General features: G+C 43.2%; 3 protein-coding genes across 3 annotated transcripts; 2 read left to right on the top strand and 1 right to left on the bottom strand.

Annotated features, from left to right (window-relative positions):
• The first annotated feature begins 8,495 nt into the window (after window positions 1-8,495).
• Window positions 8,496-10,883, top strand: LOC127753995 (uncharacterized). The gene has a single exon (XM_052279449.1). The coding sequence runs from the start codon at window positions 8,652-8,654 to the stop codon at window positions 10,458-10,460; it is 1,809 nt and encodes a 602-aa protein (XP_052135409.1). The 5' UTR covers window positions 8,496-8,651; the 3' UTR covers window positions 10,461-10,883.
• A 1,426-nt stretch (window positions 10,884-12,309) lies between these two features.
• Window positions 12,310-16,668, top strand: LOC127753965 (uncharacterized). The gene is made up of 9 exons (XM_052279415.1): window positions 12,310-12,516; window positions 12,887-12,974; window positions 13,517-13,596; window positions 14,289-14,391; window positions 14,488-14,644; window positions 14,766-14,894; window positions 15,813-15,899; window positions 16,061-16,105; window positions 16,386-16,668. The coding sequence occupies exons 1-9, from the start codon at window positions 12,480-12,482 to the stop codon at window positions 16,545-16,547; spliced, it is 888 nt and encodes a 295-aa protein (XP_052135375.1). The 5' UTR covers window positions 12,310-12,479; the 3' UTR covers window positions 16,548-16,668.
• A 4,529-nt stretch (window positions 16,669-21,197) lies between these two features.
• Window positions 21,198-23,931, bottom strand: LOC127753729 (tubulin alpha-2 chain). Its single transcript, XM_052279153.1, has 4 exons — window positions 23,729-23,931; window positions 22,654-22,888; window positions 22,197-22,567; window positions 21,198-22,085 (listed from the first exon to the last, which is right to left on the bottom strand). Exons 1-4 carry the CDS (start codon window positions 23,819-23,821, stop codon window positions 21,429-21,431), a joined length of 1,356 nt encoding a protein of 451 aa, XP_052135113.1. The 5' UTR covers window positions 23,822-23,931; the 3' UTR covers window positions 21,198-21,428.
• Between the last annotated feature and the right edge of the window lie 755 nt (window positions 23,932-24,686).

The raw sequence follows: 24,686 nt of genomic DNA, 5'->3' as shown, positions 1-24,686 counted from the left end.
TGGCGAGATGCTTTCAGATTGGAGGGGGTTCATCGATGAAGGAAACACGTCCACGTTGTGTAGAGCTATGTTCGTGAATGGCAAGGATGATAGGGAACAGGACGCAGAGGACTGATTGTCATTGTACCCTCATTTTTTTTCAATCAGTAGATATATCATGTACTCCCTCCGTATTTTAATGTATGACGCCATTGACTTTTCTATTAACGTTTGACCATTCATTTTATTTAAAATTTTTGTGCAAATATGAAAATATTTATATCATGCTTAAAGAACATTTGATGATGAATCTAGTCACAATAAAATAAATGACAATTGTATAAATTTTTTGAATAAGACGAATGGTCAAACGTTGGATAAAAAGTCAACGGCATCATACATTAAAATATGGAGGTAGTAGTATTTAGCTGCAACAGATGTAGCGAGTAATATTTCTCTGGGAGAGGGTGAGGAAGATGTAGCAAGAGAACATGCACAATCTGCACTTTTTGAGACTGAGATGAGAACTAAGCATGCCAAGGGGGAAGGAGAGGAAACAGCAACAATAATACAGTGGCTTGAAAAAGCAAAAGAATAAGTAGAGGTAGTAGAAAAGGGATCAGATGTGGAAGAAGAGGAGTTATAAAGAAGGGTTAGGATGAAGACAAGGAACAAAAATAAAATGGGTGTGAAGAATTCTGCTATAAGAGAAAAGGGGTGCAAACAAATTATACAAATCATGAAAGTACCGTATGGGAACATAAGGGATTTGGAGAAGGCATGGAGAAGAAAACACTTAAAAGGGATTGTATATGAAGAGAGGATTGATATAACACTACACTGCTTCTAGTCTTCCTTAACGAGGTACTTGCATCAAGCTAGAAACAGCGAAATTCCGTCACAAATCGTATTCTGTGACTATCTTGTGATGAAAGAGTTCCAGCGCAAAAGCTCCATCTAGGATCACCTTATCTGACAAAAGGCTGCCTCCATCATAATAAATGGTGGACAATTTTTCCATTGCCATAAATTAGTGATGCTCTAGACTATCACTCATCAAACCAAAACCATCAAGAATCGGCTACTTCAGTGCCGCTACGTGGACAACCTGATGATGTGGGTACAACGTGAAGTAATTTGTGGATCCTCACACACTGAGGTGGTAAACCATTACCAACTACTTATTTCATCACAAATAACTGGAGGCTCAACATATAATAGGGTATGGTCCGAGAAACAGAACAATATGACCTAACATTTAGTGGGCCGAGGCCAAGCATAATTGTATGCCTTGGCCTAGCTTATGGCAAATACCTTACTCGATGACTGTGCGCCATGACCTAGCATACGGTGAGCTAAGGCCCAATAAATAGACTATAGGCCACGACCCAATGTGTGGTGGACCATGGCCCAATGAATTATGAGCCACCACCCAGCAAACAATGGGCCATGAAAAGAGTTGCATTATCATGAGCGGCTTCTTAAGAAAGTCATCTAGCTATAAAAATCATGTGTTATATAGGCAACTATCCTATACATGATTATCACGTGTAGTTCTTGATCCCCTCGCCCGATGAACTTAATCAAATTGTTTTCATTTTTTATGCAAGTGTAGTTTAGAAAAGGGGCTAAGGGCTATGTGAAAATTGTTTCTGGGAATAGTGAACTTATTACTTGTTTCTAGGCTAAGCTCAACCTCAGTGAAAACATTTAATGTTATTTTTCGCTTCTCTCACTAAGCCATATCACCCTAATTACATTATGAAGTTAAACTCCTGAGGCTCCGAGCGACACGGACCCGGTCGCATCTTCAGTTTTTTTGTAAGTTCTAGCTCGTATGTTTAGTTTTTCCACTATAATTGAGTATTAGTCATCGATATATATGTATGTATATATATATATGTATATATATGTATGTATATATATATATATGTATATATATGTATGTATATATATATATGTATATATATGTATGTATATATATATGTATATATATGTATGTATATATATATATGTATATATGTATATATGTATGTATATATGGTTGTTAAATTCGTTTTCTGTTATTCCAGTTTTTATAGTTAACAAGGGACTGTTCATAGTATACATACTTTGGAAAGGGATTAGCTAAAAAACTGTCGAGTGTTTTTTTTAGGAAAAACTTCCAAAACTAACTATAGTATATAATTTCTTTAGAACTATATTATAATAATAATAACTTGTATATATGTATTAAAATAATATATGCAACTTTATATCTAGTTTATATAGAGATACAATATAGTTATAGTGTAGTTACACTATAGTTACAATGTAACTATCATGTAACTTAGATATAACTTGAACAAATCTGCCATAAATATGTGATGATGGGACTAGCTTGTGAAAAGAGGGTTTAGGCCCCCTTTGATTCAAAGAAAATTCATAGGAATTTTAGAGGATTTCATTCCTATAGGAATTTTTTCTACAAAGCCCTTTAAATCAAATGAATGAACCCTATAGAATCTTACGAAATTCCTATGGAATGCCTCTTCTCATACAAGTTTTAGAGGAATTTTAACAAGAGGTAGAACCTCATGGAAGAAATCCTTTGAGTCTCCTCGAATTCCTGTGTTTTTCCTGGGGTCCAATTAAACAGTCATTTCTATGTTTTTCCTGTGTTTTGCAATCCTCTGTTTTACACTTACATTCCTGTCAGAATCCTATATTTTTTCTATTCCTCCATTTTTGCATTCCTGTGATTCAAAGAGGCCCTTAGATCCGATAGTAAAATATCTCAGCACAAATTTTAGAGCGGAATCAATGGCCAAAAAATTTGACAGACTGTCGACAGTCAGATAGCAAGATGAACACTATTAACAACAACATATTAGGCCTCCAGAGAGAGACACCCAATAGCTGGACGAACCAACTAATTAATTACTACTACTTCCAGACACACCCTTCACCGCCGGTGGGATGTCGCCGTTGTTGCCTGCCGCCGCCGCCGCGTCGTCCTCGTCGACCAAGGCGAGCAGGCGCGCCATCTCGGCGAACCACCACCTCCGCTCGAACTCGTAGCCCAGCGCCGCCTCCAGGCCGATGTCGTCGTAGCGGCTCACGTCGACGGCGCCGCCCTTGCCGTAGCCGGCGCCGTAGCCGTAGCCGTCCCAAACCCTCGCCGCCAGGTGAAGCCCCACCTGCTCGTCCACCCACCGCTTCTTCTCCGCCTTGTCTGGGCGACGGCGAGCCGCCGCCTCCTGGCGCCGTCCTCGCCTCGCCGCCGCCGCCGCCGCCGACGACGACGACGACGACGACGGCGGCCGGAAGCAGGACGCCAGCTTCGGGAAGAACTCGATCGCCATGCCGAGAAGGCGAGGAGATCGAGGCGATCGAGCGAGCTCGCTGCTCGCAATTAGGTTGCGCTTCTCAACTCTGGCTGCTGTAATTTGCTGGAGGCGTGATGGATGGCACCCTTATATGGCGGGAAAGCGTCGCGCGGAATAGAAATCGGACAAGGGAATTTTGATGGAATGGAATCGGATCCGAGATGCTGCTGTTTACGCGTCCGAAAATCCGAATCGGACAAGGAAGGCCAGGATTAGCCAGAGACGGCGCCCCCTGCACTGCGTAAAAAACATGGGTCTGATTCATATGGGCTTGATGGGTCAGATGGGTGACGTTCTCTTTTGAATTTTCTAAGCCCAACTTCTAATCTTTCATCTATTTATATTAGATGGTAATACAAAATTTCTTTCAAGATAGTTTATTCCAATTTTGCATTTAAAGTATATGAGTAAAAACTTTGTGTTTTCCAATTTGAATGATTTCTATGTTTAAATTTTCTATACTAAAAATTTATATATAGAGTTCCTATACTTCATATAATTGGAGAGGGCTCTCTAATTAGATTTACCGATAATAAAGATGCTGATTACACAATATTTTTCAAATGAACTAGGAAGAAAGTCCGCGCAGTTGCGCGGGCAAATTATTTATTGTTTAAAAAACCTAAAAAAGCATTATCTCACCATATTCACTATAAGAAATAAACCATAAATTTTGAAATACTAAATTATAATAATGTCCATCATATCCAAACAAAAACTTTGTTTTTTCCAATTTGAATGATTTCTATGTTTAAATTTTCTATACTAAAAATTTATATATAGAGTTCCTATAATTCATATTTCTATGTATAAACTACCCATACCGAATGTTTAATCGTACGTGCAAAGTTTATATATGTGTAAAGTCTATGAGTAGAAAGTTTAATATGATTTTTTAACATAAAGTTTACGTGCGTAAAGTCTTTTTCGTTGCTGTCGAAAGTTTTTGAGTATAAAGTTTGGCAATTTAAGTAGATAGTAATAATTTTAACATAAAGTTTCGTTAAATTTGGTCCGGCTTTGTGAATATAGAGCTGCTAATATGTTAAGAAAATCATGTCTAAAAATGTTAAACATAATATGTGAAACAGAAACGCTAATCCACTTTCGATGAAAGAAATATTAATCACTTCCAAAAATCCATGCAAAATAAAATCTGCTCAAAAAAGGGAATGATAATCACACTATCCTTCGCATAAAAAAATTTAATCACATTAACTACCATGATAATTACGTGTTCGTGAGCGGATAATTACACGAACGTTCTTGGATAATCACCCCTATAAACGCACGCACGCATACAGATCTTATCTCTATAAACATCTCCGAAATACTGGGACGAGATATGTAGAGATTCACGAAATCACCATAGGCGTCTCGATGTCGATGGGCATATATCGCTCATCTAACACTGAAAGAATAATTAGCCGTACATGCGAGTACCCATGTTTCAAATGTAGAACTTGAACGCGAGAAAAATGGTTCCACCACAAGAAACCTTGCCAGTTAAGCTACGCTCACTTCGTTGATTATTACTTTTAAGCACAGTACATGCGGAGGCACACTTCTTGCAATTTCATTTGTGAAGCTAAATTACATTCATCATTTCATTTGTGCTAACACATTTCTTGCAATTGTTTTATAAAAAGTAAACTTTTGTAAGAAGCCCGATTAAGCTGTGTTCGGGATGTGGAGTTACTCTGCACGGAAAACGGAACAGTTCATTAGCACGTGATTAATTAAGTATTAGCTTTTAAAAAATATAGATCAATATGATTTTCTAAGGCAACTTCCGTATAGAAAACCTTTTTAAAAAAAACACACCGTTAAGCAATGGGAACCCAAAGAAAAGAACTGAGCACATATAGTAGGGGACGGCTAATGGGCGGGTGATCGCTCCTAGCGATCACCGGCCCACCCCTCCCCCTATACGCTACCTTCTCTCCCCTTTTCTCCCCCCCCCCCCCCCAATTCTTCTCTTCCTAATACAATACACCATATAAATTTAAAAAATAAAAAAATAAAGTTGGAAAAATTTATGCATAGAAATACAAATACTATATATTAAAAAAATTGAATTTAAATTCAAATTTGAAATGATTATGTAAACTTTTGACTTATAAACTTTGGGTCTATAAACTAATTTAAATTCAAATTCAAATTTGAACGGGTATGTAAACTTTTGACTTATAAACTTTGGGTCTATAAACTAATATTTGAATTCAAATTCAAATTTGAACGGGTATGTGAACTTTTGACTTATAAACTTTGGGTCTATAAACTAATATTTGAATTCAAATTCAAACTTGAAACAGGTATGTAAACTTTTGACTTATAAACTTTAGGTCTATAAACTTTAGGTGTATAAACTTTAGATGTATAGAAATACTATATATAAAAATATTTGAATTCAAATTCAAATTTGAATTGGATATATAAACTTTTGACTTATAAACTTTAGGTTTCTAAACTTTAGATGTGTAAACTTGAGGTTTACAAACTTTAGGTGCATAAAATTACTAAAATAGGAAAGTAATACGGTGCCAAAAAAGAAAATCAGGTGGAGGGAGGGGATCCGGATCCGATCGCCCCAGGCGATCGCTCGCCCAGTAGTAATTCCGCATATAGTAGGGGTTGGTAGTGTGTGGGGAGGGGTTTGCCCGAAGATTCAATTTTTAAAAATTAGTCTGTTTTGAAAATTTTGTTGTTGAATTTGAGACTGCAACGAGCCCAGCAACTTAGTACTCCCATGTCCTAAAATATAACAACTTTTAGCCCTCAGGATTTGTCCTAAAATATAATAACTTCTCCACCAACATTCTATTCCCAACCAATCATAGCTCTCCTCCATTCATTTTTCCTACATACCTCCTCTACTCATCCAATCACAACCCTCCACCACTCACTTCTACAAACTTTCTTAATAATCATGTCTAACTCTAAAACTTCTTATATTTTGGGATGGAGGGAGCAGTATATTTTCCCCTTTTTTTATCGAGGGGACCCAGTTTTTTTTTTCCTTCAGTTGCACAAAATGTAGGAGTATATATACCACTTAATGAAGACCGCCTCTTATCACACTTACAAAGTTGGAGATTCGTAGCATGTGTCTGATCTTACAAAATATATATTGAAAGAGCACCCGTATATGTAAATTTAAAATCTGGTGGGCCATAATTCCACCAGCACACACTTACCTTTTTTTCTTGGGAGTAGTTCGTACTACTTCACAACCATGTTTGTTGTTAGGGCAGTAGCAGTGCGATAGCGCACTTGAGGAGTCCAAGGCCTCCAGTTAGACTAGAAACCGATTAGAGAACCACACCTCACAATGCATGTGTCTTAGACAATATCTATGTTAGTGGGTCCCACCTATATTAGTAGGCCCCACTCATCCCTCTTTTCACTTCCATCTCTCCCTCCCATGCACGCAAGCATGTGAGGGGACCACTCACAGTTTCCCTTTTGGTATGAGGAAACCGCACCCTAGCTAGGGATGCATTCCTTAGCAAAGATATGGGTCACGCCACCTTTTTTCATCCACATCAGATTTTGAACTAGCTGACAAACGAGATAACCCTCCAGCTAGGAGCGCTGTGAAGAGTCTTACTTGTTAATGTATTGATCCTTAAAAATAATTGGCTGCCGCTTCGCCGAACCTGGTGAAAAAGGATGCAAAAAATTATACGGAGTTCAATGTTCGTAGAATTACGCTGTCTTTTTTAAGGAGAATTACAATAGTTAAACCAAAGATAATCTTTTGTTGTCAAAATGGCCACATAATTTAACACTAAGAAAATAAATTTGGTTCAGAACTTTTGGGGGGGAAATTTTGACTGAAATTGAAGTTCTGTTCATTATTTCTTTGGCACTTTTTTTCAATTAATATAAAAAATCAAAGTTTTTTAGGGTAAAAGAAATTGTAGGTGGTTCGATAGTTTTCAGTGAAGTTGGTGGATCTCGGCCGCCACATCTTTCTGAAATAACATGAATTCCAGATCAATAATATCATTAAAAAATGCTTTATAACGTGATCATGGGATCATGTCAACCTTAGCTTCGTTAGTGCACATAGATCCTAGAGAGTAGAGACAAATTACTCATTTACCAATCTAATGGAGACATATAATTAAGGAATAAAACAATTTAACAATGGCGTACCGTACAATTTGACCTTGTCATTGATAGACGAGTAAAGTCACGATCCGTTCACAACACTCGAGGATAATGGTTTTCCTCTTTCTTTAGCACGGTGCGTCGGTTGTCAGTAACAATTCTTGCTGATCTTTCAGAAAACCGAAATTCAATAAAAAAAATATCAAGTAAATTACACAAATCCTCTAATACATAGTTATGATTAATGCATAACCTGAGTTTGGTAGGTAAATTATACAGCCGGTCCTAAACTTGTTCATCCGTATCATTTACATCGCTATACTCTAAAAATATATAGATATAAGTCCGAAAACTTGTTAAATAATATCATTCTGTTTTCAACTTAGCAAGAAAAATCCTATATGGTGTTGATGTAGACCATGTGCTGCTTTGACGTGACATATTGCATAATCACTAACATGTCTAATAGACCCACTCGAAAAAAAATTCTCCTTTTTTTTTCTTTATCACTAACTCTGTACCGACAACCGTACTTATTAAGTTGGCTAGTTTATTACGTATTTTAGAAAAATACTACTCCTCTATTTCAGGTTATAAGACTTTCTATCATTATCCATATTTATATAGATGTTAATGAATCTAGACACACATATATGTTTAGATTCATTAACATATATATGAATATGTGCAATGCTAGAAAGTTTTATAATATGAAACGGAGAAAGTACCAAATACTACTTTTATAATGATAATTTGTTTTCTTAAAAAAATATTATACGAGGTGCATGATACATTCATTAATCTTGGTTTCATGAAACATTTTAGCCTAAAAAACCTGAGATTTCACGAATTAAATTTGCTCCGAAAATACTGTAGAGACCAGTTCAACACAGAGACACACAGAGCAATTCATCCCGATCAAAGATTATTACATTATCAACCAAATAAACCGCGCTCTACTCCGTAATCCAAATAAACCAAATAAATCTTGTGTGTCACGAGTAAACCATGCTAGCGTTGTTAAATTCGGCGAGGAATCCCCTCCCCTTTTACCGTTACACCAACTTTGAATGCCTCCATCTGACGACGGTTGACACTTAACCCCACCCTCTCCTCCAACGGCTATCTCCTCGATTCTCTCCTCTCCAAACCAAACCAAATCCCCTCAATGCCCTCGCCGCCGCCGCCATGATGCCGAGGATGTCCAAGCCAGCGCCCGCCGCCTCCTCCTCCTCCGCGTCCAAGCCGAGGAGGAGGGCCTCCCCTTCCCCGTCCCCCTCCCCCGGGACGGCGCCCAAGACCGCCAAGAATGCTGTCGGTGGTGGTGGTGGCCAGCGTCGCCGTAGCCCGCTCTCCGATCTCAACTCCGGTGACGCCTCCGCCGCGCGGGGCGGGTGTTTCAGGTTCCTCGTGTCGTCCGCGTCGTCCGGGTCCAGGTCGAGGACCCCCGTGGCGTCCCCCAAGGTGAGGAAGCCACGCCCGGAGATCGGGCGGCGCCGGGTGGTGGCGGCCGCGGATCAGGAGTCGAGGACCCGGGTGGTGGAGAAGATGATGACGAGGGGGAGGGCGGAGACGGAGACGGCGAGGAAGCAGGCGCCGCCGGCGAGGGGGTTGCCGCTTCTTGGCGAGGCCCTGACGCCGCAGAGGAAGGCGGACGCGGGGGCCACGCCGGCGGTGTCCGGGGCGACGCCGCCGATCCACGCGTCGATCTCGCCCGAGGTGCTGGCGTGCGGGTCCGCCACGCCGGCGTGCTTCGCGGCGGGGCACCACGTCGTGCCTGGGGTCGCCGACCGCCGCAAGTGCCGGCCCAGGGGCATCCTGGCCATCGCCGGGGAAGGGGCGAGCGAGGAGCTCGACCCCGACCCGTCCAGGGCGTCGATCCACTGGCTGTCCTCGCCGTCGGGGGAGTTGCCCGGAACGTGCTCGACGAAATGCACCAACGAGGCATCCGTCAACTGGCTACCGTCGCCGCGCGAGGAGCGCGGCGTGGATCTTCTCGGCGATGAGATCTTTGTCCCGAGGTGCTCTTTGGAGGATGCGTTCTGGCAAATCTCCCCCAAATCCACGGGGCTGTTGAGCTCACCTGTGCTTAATGGTCTACTGGACCTTGGCACGCCGGCATCGGAATTGTCCGAGACGACACCGTCATCAGGATTTCTTCCCCTGCAGAAGACGCCGAGCACCGGTGACAGCCTTAGTCCCTTCTCACTCATTGTGAAGAGGGCATCACAATCACTGTCCTCTAGAGGACTGAAGTCCTTGTGTTCCCAGCAAGGACCAGGCAGCTGCAGCTATAGCTCGGCAGCTGATCAGACAGCGATCTCCGGTGAGTCGTGGAGCAGCAAGTGCTCAGGGCTGACGAGGACTTGCAGTCGCCCTTTGACGAAAATGGATCCGGTGGTCGAATGTCTCGAGATGATGACTCTGTCCCCAAGGCCTGGGGATGCCGATTATTGCGAAAATGGTGCCTTGCCTGCACCATTGCCTGACCTTAGCTTCCAGTTTGCAGGTGCTCCAATGTCTCTGGAATCCATAGACTTGACCTCTTTTAAGAGGTCACCTTGTGGCATAGAATTGAAGGGGGAGAAGAGTGCAAGTTTTCAGAAACCGGTCCTTGCGGAAACCCGGATCTCTTGGCGAGAAGGGCTGGTTAGCAGGATGTTTGACATGGGTGATCTGGACTGCTGCAAGTGGTGGTCTGATGATGAGGATGGGCCAGTTTTTCAAGGCAATGAAGAGGCTTTGCGCCATACCGAGCTTCAGTCAGTCATCCCTTCTTGCCTGCAGGAATGTGGCGACCAAACGGCTGCAGCATGTGGCTTCGGCTCAGTTGAGTTCGGTTGTAGTGGTGGTGGTGGTGAAATGTGTAATGACAGTAAGCCTTCTCCAAACCCAGTTTCAGTTGCAGAGTCTATGAGAGCAGAAGGATTCGAGCTCGTGTCGTCTGACGACTCGGATTGGACTCTCTTCTACAAGAATGGCTTGTTTGAGTCATGAGTTTGTCTGAATTGGAGTGGGGTTTCCCTGTCCAGAGATGTTGTGTACTAATTGTAGCATGAGAAGAACCACTGCGAACACAGGAGTTTGTGTTTGCCCCCCGGCCTTGTACTTTTAATTTTCTTTTACCAACATATGGAGTTTTCTGTTTTTAAACCTTGAGCACCTGTTCATGTAAATTACGCTGGTAGATAGATTTGTTTTTTGAATAACTTCTTGTTCATTTTTAATCCAGTGGTTGCAATTCAGAGCAACATGAGTAATATACCATATTTGTCTACCTTTCATTTGATTAATGTCTGAGCAATTTTCTTCGCCGAAAGGCGTCGATTTGGAATTCAGAGTATGTGGTTGTCATCTGTCATGATGGTTAAGGATCCTGTCAACTGATGACATTTGATGAATCTGCTATGCTGACTCTATCAATCAAGGCGAATTCAGTCGATGATATTCTGTAACAAACAACTGTCTAGCTCCTTCGCTTCAATTTTCTCTTCGTGATTGCAATTCGAAGCAACATGAGAAATAATAATAATAATAATAATAATAATTATTATTATTATTATTATTATTATTATTATTATTATTATTATTATTTATTACTATTATTATTATTATTATTATTATTATTATTATATAATCATTTTGTCTCCATTGATTGTCTGAATAATTTCTTCCTCCAAAGGCGTTAATTTGGAATTCAGAGAATGTAAAGTGTATGTAGCGCTGGTTAAGTGATGCTGTCAACTGCTGACATTTGATGAATCTTCTATGGTTGACTATGATTGTCTGAATGTAAAGTGCATCTATCTAAAGTTGATGAATCTTCTTGCTGTTTGGCTTGATTGGCGAATGGCGGGGCGTCAATGCCATGTGGGTCCCACCTATCGGGATCCAGCCATCCTACAGTGAGAAATTCGCATGTGACATCCTTAAAAACCGGTTTCGCTAGAATGTCATCATTGAGATTCGCTTAAATGCCACTCTCAATCCGCTAGCATTCGCTACAATGTTATTTTCGTTGTTTCTCCCATTTGAGAAAATTGATATTATGTCATCTTCAAAAACGAGTTTCGCTCAAATACAATTTTGGGAGTGGGTTTTGTTAAAATACCACTCCCAACCGAAGGCTACACACTATATTGTCTGAACGGACTCCACCTCCATCGTGACGAGGACACAGCGACGGCGAGGCAGGCGCTGACCCACGCGGTCGTTGGCAATGGCCGTTTGATCCGTGCCCTCGACAGCGACGACCATCGAACCCACGCGCTCATCGGCGACGGACTGACGGTGGTCGGGGGACCTACCCGCTTATCGTCGTCGGCCATTACATCAGCGCGCTCATCAACGGTGGCGATAGATCCACACGCTCATCGGCGGCGACCAACGGAACTACGCTCTTGTTGACAACCACTAGACCTATGCGCTCGTCGGTGTTGGCGACAGATCCATGCGCTCATCAGCGGCGACGCCAGATCCACAACCTCATCGTCCTCCAAACCATTGAGACGAAGAAGTCCAGCGGAAGACGAAGAAGTCCAGCGGAAGGAGCTTCTACATTCCATCCGTGGCGCTGGAGGAAGGTGGACGAAGGAGCTAGGGGAAATTTGTCTGAAGTAGCATTCTGACATGTAACTTTCGGTTAAGAGTAACATTTTAATAAAGTCCACTCTCAAAATGGCATTTGAGCGAAACCTGCTTTTAAAGATGCCATATTGTCAATTTTCTCCTTACCTTTGCAAAACATTTTTCATCCAAATAATTTGTTTCCTTGGACGTTTTTGCCCCCAGCTGTGGTTTAACCAAACCACATCTTCTAACTCTTTCTCTTGTGTTGTGACCACGCTTCTCAGGAACGAGAGAGAGGAGAGAAGGGGTGCCGCCGCCGCCGCCCGCCATCCGCGCCGCTTCTCCTTCTCCTACAGCATATATCTCTCGTCGGCGAACTGAGATAGGGTTTTGGCTCGGAGGGGGAGTGGAGCGGGAGGAGGAGAGAGCAAAGGTGGAGGCGAGGCGATGATGATGATGGCTTCCAGGCTCCGATTCCACCAGCGTAAGAGCTCTTCCCATCTCTCTCCTGCTTTTCTTCTCCTCCTCCTCCTCTCTCGCTAGTCTCCTCTGTTCTGGTAGTTGCGAGACCAAATCTTTCTTCTTGTTATCTGTGGATAGCCTGGCTCTTACGGAAATCGTATTGGTTGTGGAATCAAGTGGTGAATAGTAGGAGTACTAGTTAAATGCATCTCCTCTCTCAATCTTCTTGCCCCAGTTTATCCCCTTTCATCCCTGAATCTGTGGTGTGTTTGTTTTGCGTAGTTGGGAAGATATTGAGAGGGGAGCTAGGTAGCATGTGCTGCCTCCAATTTCTTGATTTCTGGAAGAGAGGATTCAAATGGTTAATTAAGGTGTGGCTTTTGCTTTCTCAGTTAGGCTGATTGGGGTCAGACCGACCTGCTGCTCTCCGTCCCGGGATTTCGCGGCGGTGAGAACCCAAAAGCTTCAGCTCGCCAAGAAGTAAGGCCTCTGAATTTATTTATTTATTCACTGCACTGTTGTTTTACTTTGTTCAAATCTGCTTTTATGTGCTTGTGTTAGGTAATGCCGGGCAGTTCATATCTAGCGCCGAGTAACTTAAGCTTTGGTTCATATAGCAAAATGTTATGTGGCTCTGCTTATGTAGGCTTTGGTTCCAGATTCCCTATTTGCTGTGTGTTTCTTGGTTTGCAAACTAGTTGTTGATATTGTGCATACAGCAGTCGTGTGGTGCCTGCTCTGTTTAGGATTGCATCTCAATAAGCTTGTCATGGTGTGGTAACATTTGGAGGTTATACTCCAGTGTTTTTATTTAGAAGTGTGAAGTGTAAGAAATTCTCTTTAAATCTAACAATTTGTTTCTTAAAGTTAAATGGTCAATATCCTAGTTTTGTTAAATCAGAGACTAAATTACCGTAAAGAAAGTAGCGGCAATGGCTCAATATCAATATTGTGATGGTATTTTGTATCGTGCAATTAATTTATTCAACCAACATTGTGTCACTTTTGGTCTTCTTGCTCAGGAAAAGACGATTGGATGAAGTGTGCCTTGAGAGGTTTCAACAGTATAGCAGAACGTACATCCAATCATGGATTCTTCAGGGTTAGTCCTTTACTTCATTGATTTTATGCATTTAGATCTTTACAACTATGAATTGGTTTGGCACTTTATACTTCATATGGTAATAACACTGCTTCAAAAGGCAATCTCAGCTATCATGTCATGCCAAATAATGCAAAACTCAATGCATGCCTTAATCATGTCATGATTACTCAACTTTCCTGACATATGAGAATGGTCTGTGACACTTGATTATATATATTTTGTCCAAAGATCAGTGGACATCGAAATGAACTGTTCACTTCTAAGGGGAAGCTATATTAGAGGCACACTTATGCCACCTTAAGCTTAATGTATCATTATTTAACAACAATTATCTGCCCTCCAGTTTCATGGCACTTTTACAATATAACTTTACATCATATTCAAATATATCAAAGTAACTGAGTTTGGAACAAAGAAAATATTAGTACCATAAATTAGCCCCTTCCCCCCTTTGAATTTCATCAGTGAAAAGCTTATAGATGTTTTCCCTACTGCAACAGATTGTATGATATGCGTACTCAAATGTGTTTCTCATGCTACTGCCACATATGACATCTACCAGGAAATTGCACAAGTTATTTACACTTTACCTTTCAGCTATGACTTTTTATCCATGTACATAAGTATATTTTGTATGTAAAGCAAACCTAGTAAAGCATTCTCTGTTATTTCACACTTCAAAATTTCAGGTAAGGTCCTTGTGGATGGAAGGGTTGTGAATAAAGCTGGAACACAAGTATCCGACAAGTCGATCATTGAAATCAAGGCTGAAATTCCAAAATATGTATGTAGGTGATGCTCGAACTGATTGGCTTACTTTGCTATCAAACAAAAGTAACTCCAGTTTGTCCAGTTTATAATTGTGTCATCTCTCCATATCAAATTCAGAGCTGGTCATAAGCTTGAGGCGGCTATCAAAGAATTTGGTATTGACTGTGATGAAAAGGTAGCCCTTGATTCAGGGTTATCCACTGGCGGTTTTACTGACTGTTTACTCCAACATGGGGCATCACATGTATATGGTGTTGATGTTGGCTATGGACAGGTTGCGCTACTCCCTTAAAAGTTTATTTTTAAATCTAACCGCTATCACATTATTTGTCAGCTGCAGGTAGTTGTTACAAGATTACAGGAGCAGAACTATAATATGCTCCACTTCATTTCAGGTGGCTGAAAAAATTCGAGTGCATGAACGTGTTTCAGTAATTGAACGTACAAATTTAAGATATCTTACTGAACTGCCACAACTGGTTGACTTGGTGACCCTGGATCTATCATTCATCTCAATTCTCTTGGTATGATTTGGTGCTGCCTTTTTAATGTCTGCATGATTGTCCACTTACACACGTCCTTTTAGCAGAGCTCTTATAATATGTCACTGTTTCTTAACTGAGAGAATGCCATTTCCCTACGTTATTGAAAAATACACTGGGTTATTTTACATCGTTCTGTTCTTTAGTCGGTGTTTCTGCACAAAACATTCCTTGTACTATTCATTTGTATGGTTAGTATGATGTACCTTAGGATCATGATCTGTGTGTTCTTGTAAAGTTGTCTGGTAAATACAGTAAAATTGACCCAATCAACTACATAGACTTCCAGTACTTAAATGCATCTATATATTGTATGCTGCATATATCATATGCAGGAATGTATATTCATGTGCCCTGTTATCTTAACTATGGTTGCTTGACTAGATGGCTGTTATCTTATATGTAGTTACAGTTTCTATCTAGTAATCTTATAGATATTATCTTATCTGGTTTAGAATGTTATTTGCAGGAGTTGAAGGTTTAGATTAATTTGTGAGGTCTAGCCTGTATAACGATGGCATTGTTCTCATTATGCAATGAAGATGATTTAGTGTAGTTTGTAGTTTCTCTCCCAAGGTCTCCTTAGAAAACCCATGCTGTTTGCTTGTCCTCCCAGCAGTGTTTAGTGTTTAGCGCATAATGATTCATAGTATCATTGCAATATTGTTCTTATATAGTCATTAGCTCATCTTGCTGAAGTAATAGTGCATTGGGAAAAAATAATGTGGTTTTGGCGTCCATGGCTCCGGATGCTCCTACTGACCTATGTAGTTCAAGTTCATGATGTTTTTCGTGTTCTGCAATCTTTTTTCCAAATATAAGATGATAAGATCAACAGCTTCGATAAATTATTAAAGCACATGCTATCCATTGTTCACTGACGTTACTTGTGAAATCAAGGTTATGCCTGCTGTAGTCAAGGTAATGAAGACAGACTCGACATTGATTACACTTATCAAACCTCAATTTGAAGCTCGTCGATCCCAGGTATAAAATAAATGGTCTTAGTTTTTCTTTTCGAATGTTTTGATTGAATATCAATTGGAAAAGAATGCTTAATCACTTTCATAGCCTTCAGATCTCTTCATACATGCACAGTGATAGAAACAAGCAAGCCACTAAAAGCAAATCCTTTTTATCCTGTTCAGGTAGGAGGTGGTGGGATTGTTCGGGACCCTCTGGTTCATAAAGAGGTAATATGATTTGCTGCCTTTTTTGTGCGTCCCCATCATAAAGCTTTACATTGAATATAGGAATGGCTACTTCATTAAAATAAGGTTGCTGTTTATTCCTGAAATTCCACCAGACAAATAGTTTCACTTGTAAGCAAGAAAAGACCCCCCAAACAAATCCTTTGATTATATCCTGAAAAGATCCCATTTCAGCAGTATCCGATTGTTGCCTCATTTTACTTCACGATTCTTCCCTTGAGTTCTGATCGGAATACCAACATATTCCATTGATTGGTCACAGGTGCTAGATAGGATAATTTCAGGCGTAGAGCAGTTTGGATTCTGCAACAAGGGCTGGATTGAATCTCCGATAAAGGGCGCGGAAGGGAACAAAGAGTTTCTTGCTTGCTTCCATAGGATCCCAGTGCAAGAATTGCAGCCGGAGGAAGCAAAGTCAACATGATTGTACCTAATGCCAAATCTAGTTCACATAGAATAGCTGCAGAATATATTTTAAAATTATGTTTACTAAGGATGTTACTTCAAATTGTCATAATGTGATGTCAGAATCCCTTTTGCAATGCTTTCCTAATTCCTGCATCTGTAAGGCCATCACCAATGCGTAGCACCAGGCTGTCCCCCTAGCCACCTCCGTCCGTCGCCGTCTGCTTTATCATCGGCGCTGTCCTCCCACGATCGAACACGTCCCTCAGCTGGGGGACGCGTTCCTTGCTCCCTTTTGGCAGGGGGCGCGTTGGGCATGAGCGTGGCCTGTGGACATTGTTCCCACCGAAAAATTTCCCTTTCCACCCCTCGCGGCCGTCGGCGACGGGAGAGAGAGAGAGAGACCGATGGCGGCGGCGAGGGAGAGAGGTGCGAGTCAGCGGCAAGAGGGAGAGGGAGACGAGCGGCGGAGACGATGCCGGCGACGATCTGCGTGACCTCTTCCGCCGGTGCCGCTCCATCCCGATCTGGCCGCGAGGGGGCCAGATCCGTGCACGACGGCGTCGGATCTAAAAGTGCATTAATCCCTCTAGTGGGTTTTGGTGATTAATGACAAATGTGGTTAAGGGACTAATGAGTTTATTGAGCTACTTTCAGGTGCATTTGTCCAAAGTGTGGAAGATGGATGCTTGGAGACCCCCCCCCCCCAAAAAAAAAGTATAAAATCAAAGCGGACCGGAACTCGAGGAGTGCATAGGATAGTTTATTTATTGCAATCGAGTTTTAGGAAAAACCGTACTATTAAGAGGGGTTCCAGGTGGTGCTCTGTGATATGTCAAGTGCTCTTAGTGTGTACCAAGTGACAATTTTCCCTAGGAGTCATTTTTGCAAATACTCCATCTATCCAAAAACGCAAGTCCGGAAGTTCCTGTCTTCCAGGTCCGGAAGTTCCGATCTGGTGAAAGAAATTTTCCCAAGTGTTGTCCGGAAGTTCCTGTCTTCCAGGTCCGGAATTTCCTGTCTAGTTTCCAGTTTAAAATTGTGAGTAACGGCTAGATGACGTCACCTAGCCGTTATACATAACCAACTCGTTTCCAGCTCGTTCTTTGGCCATTCTGTTAACAACCAAATTTGGTAATCTGAGTATCGGAGATGGTGATAAAGTCGAAGCGGAATCCAAGATGAAGATCGTTCCGCAAACAGAGCAAGAGTCGGCTAAAGTCCGAATCGGCTGCGACCAGGGTCGGCAGAGTCTGAATTGGACAAGGTTAGCCGATTAAGCCGAATCCGACAATATGACACAGCATACGTTGTCGGGTTGAGTTAATATGCTTCATGAGGATTGCCACGTACGGATAGAGTCCTGAAAAGGCAATTGTATCTATTAATTAGGGTATTTCATGTAATTTCCTTATAGATATGTTTGGGCAAAAGTCTGCCGCAAAGACTTATGGTATCTTAGAATTTGTTAGGATAAGAGTCGTGTCCGACATGGACATATTTTGTAATCTCGGGAATAAATAGACCCCGAGCCTCATGTAATTAATATAACACACGTTCAATACAATCTCGGCGCATCGCCACCCTTTTACTTTCGTTTTGTTTCGACGAGTTCTTGCTTTCGGGTTGAGCAGCATCGGTTTTGATCTTCAACTAGAGGTAAAACTTGTTATGGCGGCTTGCGTTCTCGGGATTAGTGCTTCCATCTTTATGATACTCCAATCTTGTTTATGTAATTCGTCGAGTTATCATATATCTTATATAATCTTTGGCAATATCGCTATCTAATCTTCAATCGGCTAACGTCTGTTACTAGAAGGCAGTCGATTAGGTTAAATGCCGACGTTGATTTAGATTATATAAGATATCTACCACTCTATGAAACATGTAACGGCCTGATTGTCTAGATATTGTCCTTCTTTTCATACTTATAGCTGCATCGGTTAAGTTTGATCTTATAAGTCGTGATTAGAATCTCAACCTCTAGCCTGCTTTTGGTTGCCGATTAGAGTAGTATTGGGGTTTCAGCCGATCTTATCTAATTTAACTATATTTATCCTGTATGCTTGATCGACATGTTAAATCCGCCCTTTATGTTAAGATCTTATTGCACTTAAGTATATTAGGCTTTCTGTTTGGTATATTTTACTTGCATTAATATCTTAATATAGAGTGGTATCGGAGTATTAGCCGATACATGCTAGATCTATCTAATCGGCTATGCTATAAACATATATAGTCTCGTTGTTAATATATATTTCGATCTAAGTGATTTATACTGCCTCGGCATGGCGACCGATCTATCCAATCACTTGATTTAAGTATATATCGACATAAGGATTATATGTTGTTGATATCTACAGCCGATCGAGTAGACTTAGTTCTTTCTTACTTATTCATGACCGCCGATCGATCTACATATGACATCGGCTCAAAGATAAATGATATGTCATCGGCAACTAGCCGATCGGCTATCATTTATAGATTTTACCACGGTTTCTTTGACTCTATTTCTTGTTGATTGCAGGATCAAATCAACTTGTACGCTCACGAACCTAAAGGCAAGATTTTTGGACCTGCACTGGAGTTAAGCAGATCTCCCAGGCCTCGTGTTTTTACATCAACACATTCCACTTTCATTTTCGACCCAAGAGCTGTTGCTAGCCTCTCCCAAGTGTTTCTTGCCTTCTCTACTCAATCTTAAGCCTAATTCTTGTGAGAAAGAGAGATTGAGAGTGAGACAAGAAGATTTGGAGATGTGTGAAGACTAGGATCTTGGGGTGAGCACTTGGAATGTCTTGTGGGCTGTCACCTCGGTGCTTATTACTCTTGGAGATGATCTCCTAGACGGTTAGGTGTCGCCCGCGAGAATCCGTTGCATATTGTGGATGTCCCGGGTAAGTTTGTGAAGGATCTCCTCTCCTCCAAAAGGGAACGAGGTAAGTTAATGAAGTTATTGTGCTGAGATTCTAGAGGTTTTCCAAGTAGAGCAACCCACACTTGTGGCGAATGAAGTAGGTCGAGTTGGATCTTGGTGGTCACTCAATTCTAGAAATTTGCCTAGGGGTGTTTGGGGTTGAAGGTTGGGATTTCCTCTGGGGTTTTTGCACAGGTGAGGCAAGGGGTTAATTGAGACCCAGTTCTTTGGAGCTCCTCAACGAAGAGTAGGATTGCTTGATCCGAACTTGGGGAAAAAATCGCTCTTGTCTCTTTCTGTGATGTTTCTGTGATTGTCTATGTGATCTATCTTCTGCTTAGAATACCTGTGCATCATCTTGTGAAGTTTGGCTTAGTCTCCTGTTTCGAAATTTGAATTTCATCTTTGTTCTGTTACCCGGAAGTTCCTGTCCTAAGAACATCGGAAATTCCGGGCCTAGCAGACCGGAAGTTCCGGTGTTCCTTACCAGGAAGTTCTGGGTCTGTTTGAATTTTACCGCTGCGATTTGTTTTTAAGTTTTCAGGGACAGCCTATTCACCCCCCCTCCCCCTCTAGGCTTCATCAGCACGTTCAGGATCTGCCGCCTCCGGCCGGCGCCGGCGCCGATACCGAGGTCGGCGACGGCGGCGGGGCAAGGCCAGCGCGAGGCGCCGACGAGCGGGGGTTTTGCCGCCTCTGGCCGGCGACGACGTCAACCTAGTTCGTGAGCCCAACCTGGCGACGACCGTGCGACGAAGACGACAACGCCGCCGCCGCTTGCCATTGGCCACCGCGAGGGAGAGAGAGAGAGGATCCGGCGCCAGCGAGGTGGAAGGAGAGGGCAGAGGAAACGTAGCGGCAAGGGAGAGGGCGGAGGAAAAATCTGCGAAGAGTAGAGAAAGAGACAAGAAGAATAGAGAAAGAGATAGGAGCGGCTGTAGGAAAGGGTATTTTCGGATCTTTTTCAGTTGAGGCTACAGGGGCCGGGACACCCATTGGGGGCTTGAATATTTTTATCCAGTTGTCTCATATTTTGGGGAGCCCATCTAGAGTGTGCTCCATTGTGAGGGGAGTTCTCCAAAGAGTGCCCTCAGTTAGTGAGGGCACTCATGGAGGAGTGTCCCTGATTGTAGATGCCCTAATAGAAACAAGAAAAGCCAAGCTTTTTGTGCACTTCCAAGTTCCAACAAACTCAGGAAATTTATTTAGGTATACTATAGGATTTTTGGTTCAATTGTTTGGCGAGGCTGAAAATTTTCTGGACATCAGTGAGGTTTCTCAGTGGTAAACTCAAGATATTCATACTCTAATAGATAGGAGTAGTAACTTTACTCACACGGAATATTTTGTCTTTTTTTTTCTCCCTAAATATAATGAATTTAAAGATAAGATTTTACACATATATGTAATACTTGTAATTTTTTTAGAATTTTTTGTGAAATTCAATAGTAGGTGTGTACACGAGAAAGTTTATGTGCACTTTGCCGTGGTGTTTTCTGTTACAAAGGCACTTGGGCATGGCTCTAGCCGCTCCCAATCGAATTTTTTTCTAAACAGAATATCCAAACCACAAGGATTAAGAGTACGTATCCACAACCACAAGTTCTCTTTTCACACAGCTACGTATTCTGGTGTGGATTATTTATAGTTAGGAACATCACTTAGCTCACCTAACCAGCGACGATCTCCAAATTGCAAACCATCTAGCATCAATAGCATCAAAAGATTCTAATGCTTTAAGTAGTTGCTTCGTTTTAAGACAAACCACGAACTTGAATATTAAAGATGTCACAAAGAAGGTTCACATAAACAACACAAGGTCACAGCAGCTAGAGCTGCAAGCAAACCCGGCATAATCGAAAAGCAAATGTTCTTTCAAAAGCAGACACACAAACTGATAGATAGAAGCCCACACGGGCAGATCATAGGATAGCAGCAGTAATCAGGCACATTGCCAAGGCAGCAGGAACCCCTGAACCCTCTCTAGTACTCGTCACCCTCATCACCCTCGTCACCATCGTCGAACTCGGAGCCGACCTCCTCGTAGTCCTTCTCCAGCGCGGCGAGGTCCTCGCGGGCCTCGGAGAACTCCCCCTCCTCCATGCCCTCGCCGACGTACCAGTGGACGAAGGCGCGCTTGGAGTACATGAGGTCGAACTTGATGTCGATGCGGGAGAACACCTCGACGACGCTGGTGGAGTTGGAGATCATGCACACGGCCCTCTGCACCTTGGCCAGGTCTCCCCCCGGGACGACGCTGGGCGGCTGGTAGTTGATGCCGCACTTGAACCCCGTGGGGCACCAGTCCACGAACTGGATGGTGCGCTTCGTCTTGATGGTGGCCACCGCGGCGTTCACGTCCTTGGGGACCACGTCGCCGCGGTACATCAGGCAGCACGCCATGTACTTGCCGTGGCGCGGGTCGCACTTGGCCATCATGGAGGACGGCTCGAAGGCGCTGTTGGTGATCTCCGCCACGGAGAGCTGCTCGTGGTAGGCCTTCTCGGCCGAGATCACCGGGGCGTAGGAGGAAAGCATGAAGTGGATCCTCGGGTAGGGCACCAGGTTGGTCTGGAACTCGTTGACATCCACATTCAGAGCACCGTCGAACCTCAGGGAGGCAGTCAGTGAGGAGATGACCTGCAGCACATTAGCATTAGCCACATGATGTCAGACAAATTGCACATTACATTGATCTTACAGCAAATAACTGGAGTACATAGCGCTGCAAGGAAAGATGCAGGGCAGTACCTGGGACACAAGCCTGTTGAGGTTGGTGTAGGTTGGGCGCTCAATGTCGAGGGAGCGGCGGCAGATGTCATAGATGGCCTCATTGTCGAGCAGGACAGCGACATCGGTGTGCTCAAGGAGGGAGTGGGTGGAGAGGACACTGTTGTATGGCTCAACCACAGAGGTGGAGACCTGAGGGGACGGGTACACGGTGAACCCAAGCTTGGACTTCTTGCCATAGTCCACGGAGAGACGCTCAAGGAGAAGGGAACCGAGACCGGAGCCCGTTCCTCCTCCAACAGCGTTGAACACAAGGAAGCCCTGGAGACCAGTGCAGTTGTCGGCAAGCTTCCTGATGCGGTCAAGGCACAGATCAACAATCTCCTTGCCAACTGAAACGAACGGCACCACATGTTAGACATCCAAACAATCACATTGCCAGAAATTGTGAACAGATAGTAGTAAAGATGGCACTTACTGGTGTAGTGACCACGGGCAAAGTTGTTGGCTGCATCCTCCTTGCCACTGATGAGCTGCTCAGGGTGGAAGAGCTGGCGGTAGTCACCAGTCCTCACCTCATCAATCACGGTAGGCTCAAGATCGACGAAGACAGCACGGGGGACATGCTTCCCAGCACCAGTCTCACTGAAGAAGGTGTTAAAAGCATCATCACCTCCCCCAACGGTCTTGTCACCGGGCATCTGTCCATCAGGCTGCATAGGACAAAACAAGATTTCAACAAATTACGCCTTAAGAATTTTTTTTATCACAGGATTTATCAAGACAAGACGAACAGGGAGTCACAGGTGAACCAATCCACATAATACAGCCTTTCATATAGCGTTATAATGACCTTTAAGAATATAATAGCACCTATCTTCAGATCAGATCAAAAGATTACTACGCAGAAACGAGCACTACAAAGCATGATACCAAAGACCATCAAATAGTTGCTCGCAGCAATGTACATACTACAGATCCACATACTCCGTCCATACATGTGCCTAAGTTACAGATCTATTCATAATAAGCAACAAATTAAGTATAAACGGGAGTACAAATCTAGGTGAACAGCAGTAAAATATCAAGATCCATCAACCAAAGGGGCATTTCAGCACGGATCATGGCAATCCAACCAGATCCGCATGCCATTCCTATACAACCTGGTAGAAAATTTGAAAAAACAAACAAGAATTGATCAGATCTATCCGAAACAAACATACACTAACCAGATCTACCAAAAAGGAACAGATTATCAGCAGGGAGACAGACTAATTCAGTGGATCCCCATCCGAAACCCCCCTAATATTGCATCGTTTCCCGATTCTTAGCGTCTCACTGCCAGATCCAAAACATTTCGCCAGATCCACGAACTACCACTGATCAAAACGCAGATCCGGACATCGACAACCACAGAAGGCCAGATCCACCGACAGATCTATCAAACAGAACGAACCACACCCCAGGATCACCCAGATCCACCCACAGATCGAAGCGCGCTACTACGAGAAAGGGAGGAATGGAAGCATCAGATCCGTTTTTGTTTGTTTTACCTGGATGCCATGCTCGAGGCAGTAGAGCTCCCAGCACGCGTTCCCGACCTGGATACCGGCCTGCCCGATGTGGATCGAGATGCACTCCCTCATGGCGGCGGCGGTGGCGGCGGAGACGAACGGCGGCGAGCGGCGGCGGAGGAGGGCGCGGAGAGAGGCGAGTACGAAGACGCCTTTCTCTGCGGTGTGGTAGGGTTTCCACCACCCACTCCTCCCCTTTCTATAGAGCGGGAGGCGCCTCGGCGTTTTTGCGTTTAACCCCCTCGATTAAGTTTCCCGATTTTACACTCCGCTCCACTTTGGCTCCTCCAACGGTCAGGAACTGTACTGGTTTGGAATATCGGTATTTGCTGAGGGTTTTAGTGCAAAATGTTCATGCCGTTTTGTTTGGTGTGGGTGGGTGAGAGTCCAGATCTACCCGCCGCTCACTGGGAGGTGGGCCCACTGGTTGCTGCGAGCGACTGACGTCTCGCTTGTAGGTGGGCCCCACTAGGGTGGGACCGGATTGTCAGTGGCGTGTGGGTTGGTGGGCGTAGTCGGGGTAGAATTCGAGGGGTTGTTCCGTCATTTTCCGCCCGCTCCGTCGGCGGCCGGCCGTGCCGATATTTTTGGATTTTGAAATTCAAGAGCGGGAGCCAGGATGGGGAGGGTGGTGGCAGGCCTGGCCCATGATCTATTGTTTGCTCGGATGGGCCTTGGGCCTAACTGTTAGTTTTGATTCTGTTTGTAATTAACTCTTTTTGAAAGGAATAAAAAGAACCATGCTACCTGACGGGTTGATGTTTTACCATTGAGATTTCAAAGGGGGTAAAGTGAAATTGAAACTCAATTCGAACATGATTTTAATTGTTTTGAACTCCCTTCGAATTGAGGGCAGTTTTAGTGGTTATAAATCTTCATCGAGAGAATTTTTCTGATGTTTTTATGGAATTTGATGTCCTAAGAGCATCTCTAACAG

The sequence above is a fragment of the Oryza glaberrima genome, chromosome 11 (genome assembly GCF_000147395.1).
Source record: "Oryza glaberrima chromosome 11, OglaRS2, whole genome shotgun sequence".
NCBI classification, from domain to species: domain Eukaryota; kingdom Viridiplantae; phylum Streptophyta; class Magnoliopsida; order Poales; family Poaceae; genus Oryza; species Oryza glaberrima.
This window is presented reverse-complemented; position numbering and strand designations above follow the sequence as displayed.